This window comes from Haliotis rubra, unplaced genomic scaffold (genome assembly GCF_003918875.1).
Source record: "Haliotis rubra isolate DU_JTF1 unplaced genomic scaffold, ASM391887v1 Scf979, whole genome shotgun sequence".
Classification (NCBI taxonomy): Eukaryota; Metazoa; Mollusca; class Gastropoda; order Lepetellida; family Haliotidae; genus Haliotis; species Haliotis rubra.
The window spans coordinates 8,096-26,192 of record NW_025767722.1 but is presented as its reverse complement, the minus strand read 5'-3'; the positions used below and the strand labels follow the sequence as shown (position 1 = coordinate 26,192).

The 18,097-nt window shown below is 40.9% G+C and overlaps 2 protein-coding genes and 2 long non-coding RNA genes across 6 annotated transcripts in view; 1 reads left to right on the top strand and 3 right to left on the bottom strand.

Annotated features, from left to right (window-relative positions):
* The window catches only part of LOC124265415, a 106,139-nt gene extending 102,624 nt beyond the window's left edge, over positions 1–3,515 (top strand). For both annotated transcript variants that reach the window (XM_046700205.1, XM_046700208.1), the window contains exon 8: positions 3,392–3,515. In XM_046700205.1, the coding sequence (XP_046556161.1) occupies positions 3,392–3,459 (68 nt within the window). In that variant the 3' untranslated portion in view covers positions 3,460–3,515. The remainder of the gene's footprint in view (positions 1–3,391) is intronic.
* The window catches only part of LOC124265412 (mucin-2-like), a 104,845-nt gene extending 88,729 nt beyond the window's left edge, over positions 1–16,116 (bottom strand). Inside the window, exons 1-3 of one of the 2 annotated variants that reach the window (XM_046700188.1) lie at positions 15,998–16,116; positions 14,920–15,006; positions 13,600–13,983 (exon numbers count right to left, since the gene is read on the bottom strand). In XM_046700188.1, the coding sequence (XP_046556144.1) occupies positions 13,600–13,983; positions 14,920–14,974 (439 nt within the window). In that variant the 5' untranslated portion in view covers positions 14,975–15,006; positions 15,998–16,116. The remainder of the gene's footprint in view (positions 1–13,599; positions 13,984–14,919; positions 15,007–15,997) is intronic. The other variant, XM_046700186.1, reaches the window with a different exon arrangement.
* Positions 9,324–10,000, bottom strand: LOC124265418. Its single transcript, XR_006895449.1, has 2 exons — positions 9,903–10,000; positions 9,324–9,636 (listed from the first exon to the last, which is right to left on the bottom strand). It is a non-coding gene; the product is annotated as an uncharacterized LOC124265418 (long non-coding RNA).
* LOC124265417 lies at positions 10,005–12,557 on the bottom strand. The gene is made up of 3 exons (XR_006895448.1): positions 12,526–12,557; positions 10,338–10,370; positions 10,005–10,212 (listed from the first exon to the last, which is right to left on the bottom strand). It is a non-coding gene; the product is annotated as an uncharacterized LOC124265417 (long non-coding RNA).
* Positions 16,117–18,097: the final 1,981 nt, after the last annotated feature.

The window sequence follows — 18,097 nt, the reverse complement described above, 5'->3', positions numbered from 1 at the left end:
TTTCGTAAAAAATAACAGCAAACAGAGACAAAAATATATTAGCATTAAATTGTTAGTATTGCCCAATAAGGTCAGACTTGCACAGCTTGAATTTGTTTTGGGGACACATGGTGATGTGTTGAAGTAGAGTTGTTGATGATGAAGTTGCGTGATGAGATTTGATATGAAAAACTCTACAACAATAGAAATAGAACTTGTAACACGGAGGTGTAACGCTGATGCTTTGTTGTCAAGGGTTACCAAGATGCACTTAACAAGTCAGTATGGCACTACGACATCCGGGTACATGCACCCGGCAGCAACTGCGACACCGACAGACCAGTAACCTGCAATGACGTAATTGACATGTACCTACCTACAAAAGACAGGTATAGATGTGCCATTGGTAACATGGATGGAACGGTGAGTTATATAGTTTGGTTTGGTTGTTGTTTAACGCCGTACCCAGCAATGTTCCAGCTATATGTCGTGGTCTGTAAATAATAGATTTTAACAACACACAAACAAATGATACATCTAAAATGAGTTTAGTTAATTTGATTATTGAGAAAGACGTAAGAACCATGGTATCCGAAACATGGCCATGGGCTCAAACACAGTCCAGTCGCAGAACGTCACCCGGGACTAGATTTTCTCTCTTACCGACTGACTGACTGAGTTTGGTTTTACGCCGCTTTTAGCGATATTCCAGCAACATCACGGCGGGGGACACCAGAAATGGGCTTCACACATTGTACCCCTTTCGGGATTCGAACCCGAGTCCTCGGCGTGACGAGCCAACGCTTTAGCCTTTAGGCTACCCCACCGCCCATCGAAGCTCTCTTAGCGCTAAGATAGTCGTAAGTGCCTTACCTCAACAATAACTTACGACTGTTCAAGGGCTAAGAGAGCTTAAAACATCTAGGTTCTGCGTCTGTTCTCACCATAGACCGAGCAACAAGACACGGGAGGAAGAATGTAAAACTGGGGATCTTCACCTCTTTCCTCCATGGTGTAGTTGCTAGATTATCCGGCCCGAGAGCGGACTGTTGGTGGTTAGATCCCAGATTGTGTCACTCCAAATAATGTTATATATTATTGCCTTGCCTGGAGCTCGGCATTTAAGTAGTAAACCAAGGACTGTGTATTGTTGATACTGATATTAAAGTTATTGTTGTACAGGCCATCTGGATCACACGCTACAAGATATGGATGTACCTGGAACTTGAAGAACGCAAGGTAGATTACGTAAGCGAGATGGAGAATATTTGTAGACGATGCTTAAGCTTGATACGAGAGGAAAGGTTGAGTCGATGCGGGTCTTAAACATTGGCTGTATAGACCTGATGTACCTAGAAAAACATTCAGATCGCATATGGGATCCAAACCAACGGGCGTAGATTTCTGGAACGTCTTAGAGACGCAAATCCGCGTCTCGGAACGCTGCACTTTGGACGACTGGGTGACATGGGGCCCGTTCCACGAAGTGATCCGGGCGTAATGACTGCCGTAGGCCAACGTTAAAGTATGGAAGTTACGATTACTTTGACGTTAAGATCCCTTTGTGGAGCCGGGCCCTGTCCTCCAGAGTTCAAACAATATGGTACAGATCTGTATTTTAACGTTATTCATGTTCGGTGCAAGAAACCACACAGCTCATAAAGTACCTAATGCAATAGTTTACTTTCAATATGGGAAGCTGTTTTGCTAGTTTGTTTCTTGGCTATTGTGACAGCATAGTCCTCTGTCAACTGCAGTATTTTGGTCCCTACTTCAGAGGTTTCTGTAAAGATATCACTATCTTCCCCAGCTCTGCTTACATACGCACAATCTAGGGCTAGGACGAGCCCACATTTTCTACCCGGATACCCCACCCCTATTACCCTATCCTACCCGGATACCAGTTTTGTTAATTCCTGACATCAAATTTTTAGGAAATGGCAATATATTCTTCAGCACCGAGGCTACAATTTCGAGTTTTTCAATATCTTAACCATGTATTATTTTCAAAACAGGTGACCGACCGCACAATTATGTCTAAATCTTCAAAGACAGTAAAACCTTTTAATCATGAAAGAATAACATATTACATTGTTTAATATGTTAGTGCATGATCATAGCAGGTCCGGGTATTGAGACGGGTACCCGGGTCCAACTCATCACCCATCATGGTGGGTATCCGTCCCGGATATCCGGGTTACCCGTCCAAGCCCTAGCGCAAGCGTACGAAAGTCCGTTCGGAGACCAAACTGTACAATACTTTCTGAAACTATCCCGTCTACTAAAAAGAACCAAATATGACCTTTCTATCAACCTAATTTTGAACAGTACATTATAATTAAAAATTATCAGCTGGAAAATACATGAAATTAACAACAGTTTTCGCTTCAGTTTCAGAGAGACTACGGGGAACTAGCCTTTGGTGTTGTGATGTTCGTCATTTTCGGCGCCACCATCTTGGCCATAATGTTTGGCCTCCTACTGGAACTGTTTGTAAGATAACTTGTTTAAGTGGCATTTAGAAGGTGGTGTGATGAACAACAAGGAGAGTTCTATGGATATACACCTTCTTTAATATGATATGAGCGACGTTTCGGTGTAGCTACTAACACCGTTATCAAGCAAAAAATAAATAAAAAACCCAAAAAAACCCCCCGGTGCTTGATAACGGTGTTAGCAGCTACACTGAAACGTCGCTCATATTAAAGAAGGTGTGTATCCATAGAACTCTCCTTGTTGTTGGTAAGATGTTACTAACTATCGATGCAGTTTGTTAATGTGCTTCACTATTTCTACAATGACGGGTTTATGTAGTCAATCGTTTCTTGAACAGACAATCACGTGGTGTTGTTGACAATGACCCATGACGTCACCTATCCTGATCCATTTAGACATCTATCATTCGAAGCCGGAATCAGCATTATGCAAACAACGGTTGTGTCGAATTCAAAAGGACCAATAATGTTGGTGCAGAAAAAAAAGTAAAAAAAAAAAAAAACGATCACAAAAAAGCTCAAACACTTCATCATATCTGCCAGTTTGTCATAAGCGTAGTTTATTGTACTATAAATGGAAGTGACGAATAGAATAGACAGAGGCAGATTTGATTTGTAAAATAAAAAGTATTTTTAGTTGCGTTTTGTTTCTCAACAGCGAAAATATACACGGAAATCTCACCAAGAGGAAGGTAAGATACAAACCAAACTAATACGTCTGTGCATTTGTTATATGTATTTGATGAGTTAATTAATTAGCAGTCTCTTCAAACTGCTGAATTCGTCTCTGGGTGTATCCTCAAAACTGCCTCTAGATCTAAAGGTCTTCGGTTACCACTGTTTAATACGAAGTTTCTCTACTTTTCACAACACTAACCAATAGAGTCTGTATGAGTTTAGTTTTCAATTTTTTCCAGTGTTCACAGACGATATATCACTAACGGAATACAATGTTATGGACACTGAACCAGGGATGACCATATAAACATCCACTTATTGACACAGAAACATGGCTGTGCTTGGAAGACCGAGTCAGAACTACTGACAATAGAGGACTGACAGAACTAGCAATTAGACGTTTTTATATTGATATAATGAAAGTTTTTATTCTCGCAACAAAAATGTCCGCATGTTCACATGATTTTGTAAATAAAAGTGTTTGTTAAAGGAACGTGTTGTTTGTATAATGAGTATACCCGAGTAAACTTGTAACAAGAGTCACCATGAGACTGGTTGGTAGTTTACCGCCGCACTCAAAAAAACATAATCCACCATGAGAACAAGAGTCAGTGAGTGAGGTTTACGCCGCTTTTAGCACCAGGAATTGGCTTCACACATTGCACCATGATATGAGAACAAGAGTCAGTGAGTGAGGTTTACGCGGCTTATAGCACCAGGATTGGCTTCACGCATTGCACCATGATATGAGAACAAGAGTCAGTGAGTGAGGTTTACGCAGCTTATAGCACCAGGAATTGGCTTCACACATTGCACCATGATATGAGCACAAGAGTCAGTGAGTGAGGTTTACGCCGCTTTAGCACCAGGATTGGGTTTCACACATTGTACCCATACGTGGAATCGAACCCGGGTCTTTGGCGTAACGAGCGAGCGCTTTAACCACTATGAGAAGCATATATACTGGAAAAAAAAAGTTATGGGAAATTGGTATTTTTATGATTGATATTTTATCAGTGTGACAATGAATATATAAATAGATCATTATTCATAATTTCAAAATTTGCATATATCCCTAACTACTTTTGTCCAGTATATGAGAACATAACGCGATGAGAACTAGATAAGATAAGATATAACTTTATTAAACCGGAGGAAATTCTTTTGTTTGAAAAACGGCCTCAAAATGAAAACATACAAAATTCACAAAAATATACACAATAATTACATGCACAAAATGAATGCTGATGATTCCATACAATTAACCACAGAGGTAAAGAGGCTGAGTTAGTAGTTATCGCATACATGATGACTATTCAAAAACATTTGTTGCATTAATAACACGAGTACTGGATGGTGTGAAGGACTGTCGAGCTCTGTTTGTTTTAAGGGAAGTTAATCGAAAGCGGCGTCCAGATGGAAGTAGTTGAAAATGGTGAGATAAATATGTGAACTATCAATTCTAATCTGGCGCTAATAAAAAAAGGGAATATACTCAAAAGACAATCCAGTAATTTTGCTGGCAGTATTAACAATTTTGAAAAGTTTGATTTTGTTGCGAGCAGACAGACCCCCATGTCAACAAGCATGCTCAGCTTTATTGGTACATTTTTGGAAAGACGATTCCACGCACATTCCACATTGACATTTTATAGGAGCTTCAAAAAGTATTAAATCATTTTTGCAGCAGTGAGTGCAGAGATACATTTTATCTGCTAGTCCGAACACGCCCCTGTTGATACTGACATCAATATTCCAGAGTGAATGAGTGAGTAAATATAGTTTTACCCAGCTTTTAGCAATATTGCAGCAATATCACGGCGGGGGACACCAGAAATGGGCTTCACACATTGTACCCATGTGGTGAATCGAACCCTGAGCTTCTTTTTGACGAGCGGACGCATTAACCACTAGGCTATCCCATCGCTCCGAATATTGCTGAATAATGTTATGTTAAATACTGCTGGAAAATAGATTAGTGGATTTTCGATCTTAATGTAATTGTGAGTGTGTGAGTAAGTATGGATTTACGCCGCCTTTTGCAACATTCCAGCAATATCACAGCAGAATACGCCAGAAATAAGCTTCACACATTGTACCCATGTGGGGAATCGAACTCGGGTCTTCCGCGTGACGAGCGGACGCTTTAACCACTAAGCTACCCCACCGCCCCTGATGTAATTGTGTGAAACAGACATAGATAGGCAGAAATGCTAAATTATACATGAACGGATTTTGTACGGGATAAATCTAGAATGTTGATGAAGATGTGGACCACAAGTTTATTGCTCTGTAGATATATTTGACCTCAATGTCCACGTCCATGGTAAATTTACACGGAAATAGAAGTGACGAGAAAGTTAGTATTAATGCCAAAGGTTGTCTGCCCTTTGACCACGCGCATGGTCCATGAGTGGGATATACGACTGGAGGTGAGGTGATGTGAGATTGGGTTTAACGTCGTCTTTGAGAATATTCCGCTCATATGACGACGTGCATGCGTGTGTATGTGTATATGCGGCTGCTTGTACTAGCACAGACTTAAGCTGGTTTAATAGTGCTAGCCCACTGAGATACCATGCCACAGTGAAGCATGAATACCCCACTCAGACACATTATACTGACTCCGAGCCGACCAGTCCTTGTTGTACCCATTAATGCCGAGCGCCAGGCAGGGACCAACAAGTACCATACTTTATCGTCTTTTGGTATGACGCGGTCGGGGATCGAACCCGCAACCTTCCGTTCTCCGGACGGACGCTCTAACCACTACACCACGGAGGCGGTCTACGACTGGAGACCATATGGGGTGTTAACTTCCAACCGCTTAAAATCACGCCAATCGTTTTCGTTCTCAAACAAAAAAGGCTGATGACGGAAATTGGAGCATGAGAGCGGAACCAAAAAATCGTGACTGAATCAACTCATTAATGTAGAAAGGGGCGGTGGGATAGCCTAGTGGTTAAAGCGTTCACACGTCACACTGAAGGCCCGGGTCGATCCCCCACATGGGCATAATGTGTTAAGCCCATTTCTGGTGTCCCTTGCCGTTATATTGCTGAAATATTGCTAAAAGCGGCGTACAACCATACTCACTCACCCAAAAATGTAAAAATGCAGGTAACTCCTCAGCATCCCCAGTCTGCTCCAGTGTAGTCATCATGTCTGTTCCATTAGCAGCCGTGCCTCCAATTTAAAAAACGCAAAGGTAAGGAACTGGTGATCAGAGTACATTGGTGGCTGTTTTGATCCGAAAGATCCAGGGGAGGTAACTCTTGGCTAGGCGCTCGATCGCCCTACTGGCTACATTAGACAACCAGAAAGAACTACTCTCGTTTTGTGTGTGTGGATGCTTATTAATCGTTGACCTGATATCTCAGGTAATTGAGTCTTCACCAACAGCATGAGCATCGATCTACGCTATTGGGAGCTCAGCCTCAGGGTGTTTGGCGCTGGTGGGTGGCTCAGGGTCAGGTCTGACGAGTCTGCTTCGGTGAGGCATCAGTACTGTATAGTCCGTTTGGCTCAAAAGCAGACTGATGAATTGCAATCTAACTCGAAAACTAATAAACATAAAATACTCAATGAAACGCTGATCATAATCAAAACGTCAGACCAACTCTGTGATTTTTTTGCAGAATTTATGTCCTAAAAATAAAAAAGTTGTTTAACAAACTGTCATTAAAATATTGACACAGTTCACTATTTGTTACGAGGGAGGAGTGCAGAGAAAGCTAAGGGACAGTCAGGTGTGCGAGAAAGGATGGAGACGGCACAGCACAGGTTAATCAATAACTTTGTCGGCACTTGTGCACCTGCTTCTCTAACACCCTGCTGTCCCTTTCTCTGCACTCCTCCCTCGTACCAAATAGTGAATTGTGTCAATATTTTAATGATTGTTTGTTAAACAACTTTTTTAATTTTAGGGCATAAATTCTGCAAACAAATGACAGAGTTGGTCTGATGTTTTGATTATGATCAGAGCTTAATTTGCGTGTATAACTCCTTGGGGTCTCCATTCGTAATGATTCCTGGGCTCGCCTCGTTCTCTCACGTGATCACGATCTAAGACGTGATTGGTTGAAATATAACCACACATGTACCACGTGATATGGATCAAATAGAGTTTAATGACGTCATTCGTTTATAAGTTGGGCACCAATAACGTCATTTGCAAGGGAGATAAGCCATGGTGCGTTTATTATGGACATGTAACTCTTGGTAAATGTACAAAATATGAATCGATATAACTGTACTGTTTTGGCTATGAGCCTGCTTCAAGAACACTTTTTATGCAGACAAGAAGGTTAATATTCGTGTAAACTTGCCCTTTAGCAGAGACCATATAATAGAGCACACATGACAGTTTTCATCAAATACAAAGACAAATATATGCTTAGGCACTCTAATACACCTCAAAAACACTGTTGCAAATATATGCATATACATGAGAATAAATGAAAAAAATATTAAGTCTTACCTTTGCAATGAAAATACGCGAAATCGATGACTGAAGTGAACAGACGTTTTCGCCAGCTTCCAGATAGGCTGCGCAGTACAAGCCGTAGCGCTGATGGTTTTGCGCATTGGCTCGAGGGCCGTCCCTCTATTATATGGTCTCTGCCTTTAGGTAACTATGTGAGCGAGCATGAACCGTTAACAACAAAGATCTAGTTAATGAAAGATAAAGCGAAATGAAGCTCAGATTTCTTTATTGTAAAAGCAATGATTATAACACAATCGTAAATACACACAAATATGGATTGCTGCAAAGATGTAACACAAAATGTGAATTTACATAACACTTCATTCAATTTTGCAATGCTATTTGCATTTAATATATGTAAGTGGATTTCCCCTGGTCTCAAAGATATATTAAACTACAGTTAAACTGACGGGCTAAAGAAACGCTTCCATAGATTAAATCACTATTGTGAAATAACCACAAAAAGATAGATCTGTAAAACAAAATGAACAGAGAGAATCGCCTGTCACCCGAGAATAGTACTCTCTGCCATTCAAGTCAGTGAAAACGTTGAACCGTCCATGCCCATCTAAGTTTCCGTCGAAGCTGTTTGGCTGTTAACTGCTGTCCCCGGAAAGGTCTGAAAGCCCGGATTCCACAGGACCTCGGTCGTCTGGCTACTGTGTATCGGCTTACACGGTGACCCAAGCCATGCGCCGCTGTTGACGTCACCGCCAGGAAGGGGTTTCTGAGATGCAGCGTGCGCAGATACTTATAAATTTTGCTCTTTGAGCGAAAAACATGCAAACTGTATTTGGACAATGTATGGCATGCCTTATTTCCAAGTGGAAAGGTCATTGTTGCGTTTGGGCGATGTGTTTTCACGTGATGGTGATTGCAGCTGCAATTTCCTCTCAAAGTGGTAACGTTTCTTTAGTCCTTCAGTTTATATAAACGAACTAATAATTTATTAAGAAATATTATATCGCAGCCATCACGTGTTGCCGGATTAAATATATAGATCTGCACACGAAGAAAAAAAACATAAAGTTACCAAGAATTTTGATTATTGACGCCTAGTTTTTTGCAAAGCTAATCTGTCTGAAAAGGTTTTTCATACCGAAGTGCACCTAGGATTCTGTTTCGTACAAATGGCGCATCCGATAAAATTGTAATTGCAAATTTCCGATTGATAAATAGATAGGGAAGGTCGTGAAAGGCAAGTATAGACAGGATTTATAGTGTGTTTGCAGTGAAAACGTACCGATCAATTTCACTTTAAACAAAAATGTAAATCAAATAAAGTGAAATTAAGATTGCAAATCCTCATAATTTTACCTTGCCAATTGAACATTTACATCTCAGAATTTCATTCAACTTAGGATAAAAGTTGTTTAATAGATCTTAGATTCAAATCGCTATTACTGGTTTGTATTACAAGGGGGTAAGCGCAGTAGTTGGAACAGTCAAACAAATGCACGCGCGGTAAGTGTTGAGCGTTAACTTAGAACAACCCTTGTCGTTTTCGGTGTTTCATTTGATGCGCGTACCCCATTGTAATACAAACCAATAATAGCGATGTGAAACTATGATTGTTTGTTAAACAACTTTTATCCTAAGTTGAATAAAATTCTGAGATTTAAGTGTTCAATTGGCAAGGTAAAATTATGAAGATTTGCAATCTTAATTTCACTCTATTTTTTGTACCTTTTGGTTTAAAGTGAAATTCATTGGTACGTTTTCATTGCAAACAGACTATACATAGGTTCAAGTTTTGGGCTAATAGAAGTTCACTCCCAAAATTCGTTTTATATCAAAAAGTACACGAGCTAACTGGTGTAGTAAGTTAAAAAACGTATTCTGTTTCGTGAAATTCAGATTCATGCACCTAATGTTATAGATAACATAACGTTCGGGATATCTTGCGTCTTTGGTCTATGGAAAATGATAGAAGAAAAGCCACAGTTACGCTGATAGCTTGGTTCTTCCTCGCTGTCATTCCTTATGCGGCTGGAGAATCTGAAGTTATACAACAATCACCACCATCATCACCATCACCATCACCGTTGTCGTCGTCGTCATGATCATCATATTATTATCATCCCTCGTTCAGCTTGACACTATATGTTACATTTTCATCATAAACGTTATTACACACCATTACCAGTTTCAATTTCGTCATCACCATTAACTGCATATCAGTTGAAAAATCTATCGATGTAAATGTATGAGGGAATTGGTATTAGTGACCTCTGAAGATCTCCATTTAGACAGAAATAACTTACCATTGCAAGCTGTGAAACACGTGACAGTCACAGCCTCGCTCTGACCCGCCGACCCTCCATCCGCCAGCAACCGGAAGTAGTACAGGGTGTCTGACTGGGAGCTGCGTGACAACGAATGTCTGTCGTGTTTGGGACTTGTCTTGGTCTGCCACTAAACGACTAACATTCCACACGGTTGAGTCTTGGTGACGGTGGAAGAGAACGAACCTCGACCCCCCTGTACGTGTGTCATTGTAGGTCCACTGTATCTTAACGCTGGAGGCCGAGTGCTCGGTGCAGTAGAAATCGGTTGGAGGGGAGGGCTTCGTGTCTGTAACGAAATGGGTTTCCGTGTTGGTCACACCTTTGTCCCAAGGATCACACACGTGAATAACGTGTACTGACAACAACGATGATAAGCATTACATATTTAGGGGAGAATTATACAATACTCACCAGGACGAATGGTGGTTGTTGCAGATGTTGGTACTGAAAATAGAATTGATATTTTGTTGTTATTTTAGCATCAGATGCGCGATAAGACGGATTAGGTACACTTAAAATCCATCGAAAAGAGGCACACACACAAACGCACGCACGCACGCATGCACGCACCCTTCGTCTTTGTACCGAATGTCAGTTAAATTTCCCTGAAGGCGCACAAAGCTAGGATAAAGCTCCCGCCATCATTACGCTCCCACCCCCATATTGGTCAATTTGGACGTCGATAAACACGTACTCTTCCGTCACGGCACTGAAGCAGAAAGCGTGATTCGTCACTGAACCATGCAGGTTGCCAGTTTTGTAGATTCCAGAATAGAACGTTATTTCACCATGGAACCTGTCGGCGTCGTCGCAGCACAGGGCAAAATAGGGTCTTCTGGCTCGTAAACGATTACGAATGGTTTGCGCGAACGCTCCTCAAACCAGGCACTGCAGTTGCAGTTGCTGTGAGAGTTCGATTCCGCAAATGAAGTACCCGGATGTACCTATCCCCCGCTGCAGTGGTTTTCTGAGGTCTCCCACTTCGAGGTCGATCTTGCGTAGAATTGGTCTGTTGATATAGGTCCCATAAACAACTGATGGTACTCTGGTGAACATTGAGGTGACGCGCAACGGCAGATGGAGACTCCCCAGCCTCCAGCCGTCCAATGGCAATGTTTCGATTTACAGCACTGAGTCGCGGCATAATGATATTCTTTCACTGAGCTAAAAAAGTGCCAGTGTTCCTCTAAAAGCAAAACGCTCTATATATTCAATGTCCCTGCTCACGATTCCTCATAACTGCACGTGCATATTTCGAACAATTTTTTCGACATTTTCGACATTTTTAAATGATTTTCATGCAAGTTGACACTTTAGAACATGAACGTTCATTTAAATTTTCGAAGATGCATTGTTGCGATGTACCTTCGTTCCATGTACACAAACCAGCATTATAAAGGAGTAAATAAGACAATCATACACAAACTTTTAAACATATTTAAAATTCCATTTGTCAATATCACCTATGCGTTTCTGTTTTGGAAGAGTATATATTTAGGGGGGAATTATGCAATACTCACCAGGACGAATGGTGGTTGTAGCAGATGTTGGTTCTGAAAATAGAATTGATATTTTGTTGTTATTTTAGCATCAGATGCGCGATAAGACGGATTAGGTACACTTAAAATCCTTCGAAAAGAGGCACACACACAAACGCACGCACGCATGCACGCACCCTTCGTCTCTGTACCGAATGTCAATTACATTTCCCTGAAGGCGCACAAAGCTAGGATAAAGCTCCCGCCATCATTACGCTCCCACCCCCATATTGGTCAATTTGGACGTCGATGAACACGTACTCTTTCGTCACGGCACTGAAGCAGAAAGCGTGATTCGTCACTGAACCATGCAGGTTGCCAGTTTTGTAGATTCCAGAATAGAACGTTATTTCACCATGGAACCTGTCGGCGTCGTCGCAGCACAGGGCCAAAATAGGGTCTTCTGGCTCGTAAACGATTACGAATGGTTTGCGCGAACGCTCCTCAAACCAGGCACTGCAGTTGCAGTTGCTGTGACAGTTCGATTCCGCAAATGAAGTACCCGGATGTACCTATCCTGTGCTGCAGTGATAATCCGAGGTCACCACTTTGATGCCTATGTTTAGAATTGATTTGTTGATATTGTTCCCCAAATGACTGATGGTACTCTGGTGAACATTGAGTGACGTGCAATGGCAGAATGAGACTCCAAAGCCTCCAGACGTCCAATGGCAATGTTTCGTTTTACAGCACTGAGTCGCGGCATAATGATATTCTTTCATTTAGCTGAAACAAATGCCAGTGTTCGTCTAAAAGCAAAACGCTCTTATTTATTCATTGTCCCTGCTCACGATTCCTCATAACTGCACGTGCATATTTCGAACAAATTTTTCGACATCTTCATCATTTTCATGCAAGTTGACACTTTCGAACATGAACTTTCATTTAAGTTTTCGAAGATACATTGTTGAGGTGTGCCTTCGTTCCATGTGCACAAACCAGCATTATAAAGGAGTAAATATAACAATCACACGCTAACTTTTAAACATATTTGAAATTCCATTTCTCAATATCACCTATGCGTTTCTGTTACATTTAGGGGAAAATTATGCAATACTCACCAGGACGAATGGTGGTTGTAGCGGATGTTGGTGCTGAACCTAGAATTGATATTTAATTGTTATGTTAGCATCCGATACCCGTAAGATGGATTGGGTACACTTAAAATCCCTCAAAAACACACACACGCACGCACACATACGCACGAACAAAATAATAATTGTAATTGGTCTTGATTATATAAAGGACTTGAAAATGACACCTAGATATGAAATCTTATCTTTATCTTTACGTCTTTTTATGGACTGAAGTACGAAACGGATACTGAGTTACGCATGTTGATACAATCGAATTGGTGTTGAATATATATAAAGAGCTCGAATAGGAATTTTCTATATGAAATATTACCAGCAACATAAACTGTCCTCATTCCGCTGTAGTCTTCACTAATGACAGAACACCTGAACTGTCTCCCATTGTCTTGATTCGAGACTGTATGAACCAGTGTTGACGTCCCTGTATACTGGCATTCCCCTGACGACGTAGGACGGTCGTAGGTGATGTTTTGGTCGTTGGGGTACCGTGTCCAGGTGGTGAACTCGTTGTTTACAGATCGCCACTCCCATGTCCACAGGTTCTGGAGGTTGTTCTCATCAAACTGGTTCCCGATCCGTCCTATACATCTGATTGACAAGAGCTGACCATCGTCAAACTGGACTCTGTCAGGCGTAGGGGCCATCACTATCTGTCCTGGGTAGGCTGAAAGATATGATAGAAACTGTGTCTGTTCATATTCTCATTTTTTTTTTGCGACAAAGAATATCAATACTACGAGAAACAGGTTCATGTGTACAGGTGTACTCAGGATTACCAAAAGACAACTTTAGGACATCTAACATTTTAGCATCCGTAAAGATCCGGGGTAGAATTGGTCTTCAGTAACCTATGCTTGTCGTAAGAGACGATACACGGGATCGGGTGGTCAGGCTCGCTGACTTGGTTGACACATGTAATCGTATCGATGCTCATGCTGTTTATCACTGGATAGTCTGGTCCAGGCTTGATTATTTACAGACCGCTAACATATAGCTGGCATATTGCATAATCTAAGATAGTTAATATAAGAACAAACGCACTTCTAGCTGTGATGTTGGTAGTTGCCTCATCACTTCCAGCTGACCCCGTCAAGTATGACGTGGTGCAGTAGTATGTAGAGGCAGCATCAACACATCTCAGATCTGTCAGGATGAACTGTATACTGCTTGTTGCTCCACTGATAGAACCCGAGGCTGTCATCCGCGGTTGTAGACTTATGTCCACTACTTGTACTGACGAATCTGTGTTGGTCATTCGTATTATAGGCTGATCAAAGCCAGGAGAAGACTTCTTGCCAATCTCCATGGTAAACACTGTAGTTATCCCAGGTGCATCTGGCCTGCAACTTACAGTCAACTGAGATGTTGGGTTACTGCCCCCGATTGTTATTTGACTCGGTGATGCGGTCAGGCTTGCCCCGGTGACTGGAAAAGACAACAAATGTGTTCATGTCAAATACCGATGCAGAAGTTGAGCAATCGAAAACATGTCAGATGATTCAAAGATTTAAACATCTGCTGTGAATAATGTATAACATTGAAGCAGAAATGATGTTAACTTTTGCGGACACGAAGGAATAAGTTCACACTGCCAACAAATGCAATAGTATCATCATTCGGTTCCATATATGGCGATTGTGATACCCGTTCCCACCACGTACCCGTTCTACCACGTAATGCCAATGCGTAATTAACACGGAATATCACGAAAGGAAAATTCGTAGATTATAGTATATTTCGGCATCGAAAACAAAATAACTGATAACAGCTATACAATATCTCTTTTATAACTGTGGCATTTGAGAAGCTGTTTCGATTTTAGATTTTTGAGGATGTACATGAATGAATATGTTCACATAAATAACAAATCCTAAGTTAACTAACTCCATTCCATTCCCTGTATTCATGATCCAAGTGTCGATACTGACTCCAGTTCTACCTCTTTTCACAACCTAATGCCAGCGCCTAAAAGAAGAAATATCATAGAAGAATAAGCTATGTTGGAGTGTGGAAACAAAATGATCTTCAGCAAACAATGTGATGAATGATTTCTTACAGTAAAGACACCAATGAAGACCCGAGTTAGAATATTGATCTTCAATAACCATGCTTGTCGTATGGGGCGACTTACGGAATCGGGTGGTCAGGCTCGCTGGCTTGGTTGACACATGTCATCGGTTCCCAATTATGCAGATCGATGATCATGCTGTTGATCACTGGATTGCCTGGTCCAGACTCAATTATGTACATACCACCGCCATATAGCTGGAATATTGCTGAGTGCGGCGTAAAACTAAACTTACTCACTCACTAAAGACTCCTTCCTTCTTGTTATAGATGGGGCACGATGTTCGTACTTACCTCCAGACACAAAGGTCATGAAGGTCAGGAGACAGACGAGATGACAAGGCGCCATGCTCTGTTCTTCTCAATAACGAATTTCTGTTCCTGAAACATGTCAATGTATGACGGCTATGAAACATCGCCTTCATTTTCCTGTTGTATTTCTTTATCAGATCTATCAAGTGGTTTGTTTACAGTAACCATTTCGTTACTTGTCTGTCGACAATAGTGTCGTATTTCTACAGCAGATCATTACTTGTGGTTTGTTTACAGTAACCATTTCGTTACTTGTCTGTCGACAATAGTGTCGTTTTTCTACAGCAGATCATTACATGTGGTTTGTTTACAGTAACCATTTCGTTACTTGTCTGTCGACAATAGTGTTACGTATTTCATCCAGTCACAGCTCATTGTCTCTGTCTCTCTTGACTTCTTTTACGCATCGGCTCAACAATTTACTGATTTAGTTGTCTGTCGACAATCAGTTCATTTTCGTATTTCTACAGCAGATCTATACATGTGGTTTGTTTACAGTAACCATTTCGTTACTTGTCTGTCGACAATAGTGTCGTATTTCTACAGCAGATCATTACATGTGGTTTATTTACAGTAAGCATGTTGCTACTTGTCTCTCGAGTTGTTACATAAGAAGAACAAATGAAACACATTATATGTTTCTGTGCCCACTTTCGGTATCAAATACACAGACAGTATCATTAAACACCCAGATATTAAAACAATGCATGTTATGAATTTCTAAAACTATGGTAAACATACCATGTTAAATGCAAACATATCAACATGTCAAATACTTTTGAAATGGAAATGCATTTTCCAAGAATATAAACCAATTGAAGCTGATATACGTATTTAGCATACTTTAGAAAGACCACAGAAAGTTCACGATTCACAACTCGTGGTCGTCAGGTTGGTTTGATATGTCTGTCGAAAATTGGTTCCCATCAATATATGAAAGATCACGTTCACTAATAATCACAACTGTAGCAGTATCGATGTAAACATACGTGCTTCGAAAAAACTCTTCTTGTAATAGTAGATACAGCTTTCACACCTTTGTTCCGTGAACCACACCTACCTGTTGATGCGATCTCACCGATGTTAAATGCAGTGACTTCAGCAATGGTGTAGTGTTAAAAGCACCCCCTGTGCACCGTATACCTTGATTTGTGGCGACACAGTGTCAATACTATGACGCATTGCCCGTGCGATAAGATTATTTATTACCCACGTTGTCAACGTATGGGTATTTGCATACTAATCTCGTACGTCACACGAGTGTCGTATCGCGTTGACCTGTGTCGTAACGACTTTACCAGAGATTCTAACGATTTTTTTGGGTAACCGATGACCTTTCAATTAGGTCATATTCTGACGTAACTATTTTTTCATTCATAACAAACACGTGAATCCATTCAACTTAAATTCATTGTGGGAATGTAAACATCGCGAACGATGCCGTGTCGCTGTTTAATTGTGAGTCGAACTGAGACATTATACCCGTCGAAAAACGTAAACGCAATGTTTCCACCAGTGATGTTAGCCGAATGAAGCAACTGCAAACCAAGAAACGGGGTGCTACGGAGTAGTTTACTGTAGGAGGCTGTACGAGGCGATGACAACTGACATGCATCGTGACGTCGGTTACCAAGGCAGTGACGTCATTGCAGTGACGTCATGCAAATATTGTACTACAGTACAAAACTCTTCCGCAACCTCTTTATGAAACCGGTTTCGGTTTGAAACCAAAATATTAACAAAAATACGCTATTTTGTCAATTTAATGCATGTAAGACGTGGGTAATAAATAAAATCGGTCTCATTACACGAATACTCGGTCTTCATTTATAGGAAGGACACTCTCGGTCATTTACATAGAACAGAACAAAAGTAAGGTTTTGAACAGTGTTTGTGACTGTTGATGTATGACACTGATGTGAAAGTTCAAGTCCTGCCCAGATTGCCTTCACAACGGTCACAACTGTAAGAAAGAGAATTTATGGGTGTCAACTTCAAACTGAAGTGCAAATACTTTCGGAATATATCCTTCGTTCACTATGGGAATAATTGTTAGAATGACAAGATGGTATATACACATGGAGAATGTATCGCAACATTTCATATTTATCAAGTTCAGTACCACCCTGGCGCTGCACCTCCGTGATAGTATCAGATGTATAATTTGACAATGAGGTATTGCGATAAATCCTTGATGAGTGGCCTGTACCAATAAATCAAGATTTTGTACTGACAGATCTCTCTGGCGACCCATAATGTCCCAAACATGTTCTACGGGATTGAGATCTGAACTCCTGAGTTTTAGTTCTGTTGCTCACAGAAATCCACGTCGCACTGACAAAAAAAACCAAGCCATAAATATTAAAGTATGAAATTGAATTGGTGAATTTTGAAGGCAATAATTGCTGTGGTCGACTGCCAGTCCCTGACCATATCTGGACAAAATCCCGTTTTAAGGTGAGTGAGTGTAGTTTTACGTCGCTTTTAGCAATACTGCAGCAATATCACGGCGAAGGACACCAGATATGGCTTCACCGTTTGTACCCATGTGGGGAATCGAACCCAGGTCTTCGGCGTGACAACCGAACGCTTTAACCACGCGTACATTAAGTACATTCACTTTGTAAATATCCACTCTGCACACAAGTTGTCAACAACTGCCGATTAACAAGTTAAAGGTAAATAATATAAATTTTTTCCTAATTACCAAATTAAAAGGTGCTTCATTAATGCTCACGCGTACATTAAGTACATTCACCTTGTACAAATCCAATTTTCACACAAGTTGTCAACAAGTCAACAACTGCCGATTAATAAAGTTAAAGGGAATAATCTAGCACCACCGTTACCCGTTTCCAATGTGTAACCTTTAAATACTTGAAACCAAACAAGGACCCACTCTGTGGCAGAGTGTTAATATTGCACGAGCTTCACTCATGTGTTGCGACAAGTCTTTGAAGCACTTCACATTAAAGGTACATTGCTGTACAAACAGTCACACGTACAATCATAGCATGCCCGGGATTAGTCAGGTCGAGATGAATGCACTAATGTACACATCATCTCATGGTAAAATTAATTTCAATTCTTATATTATTCCCTTTAACTTTATTAATCGGCAGTTGTTGACTTGTTGACAACTTGTGTGCAAAGTGGATTT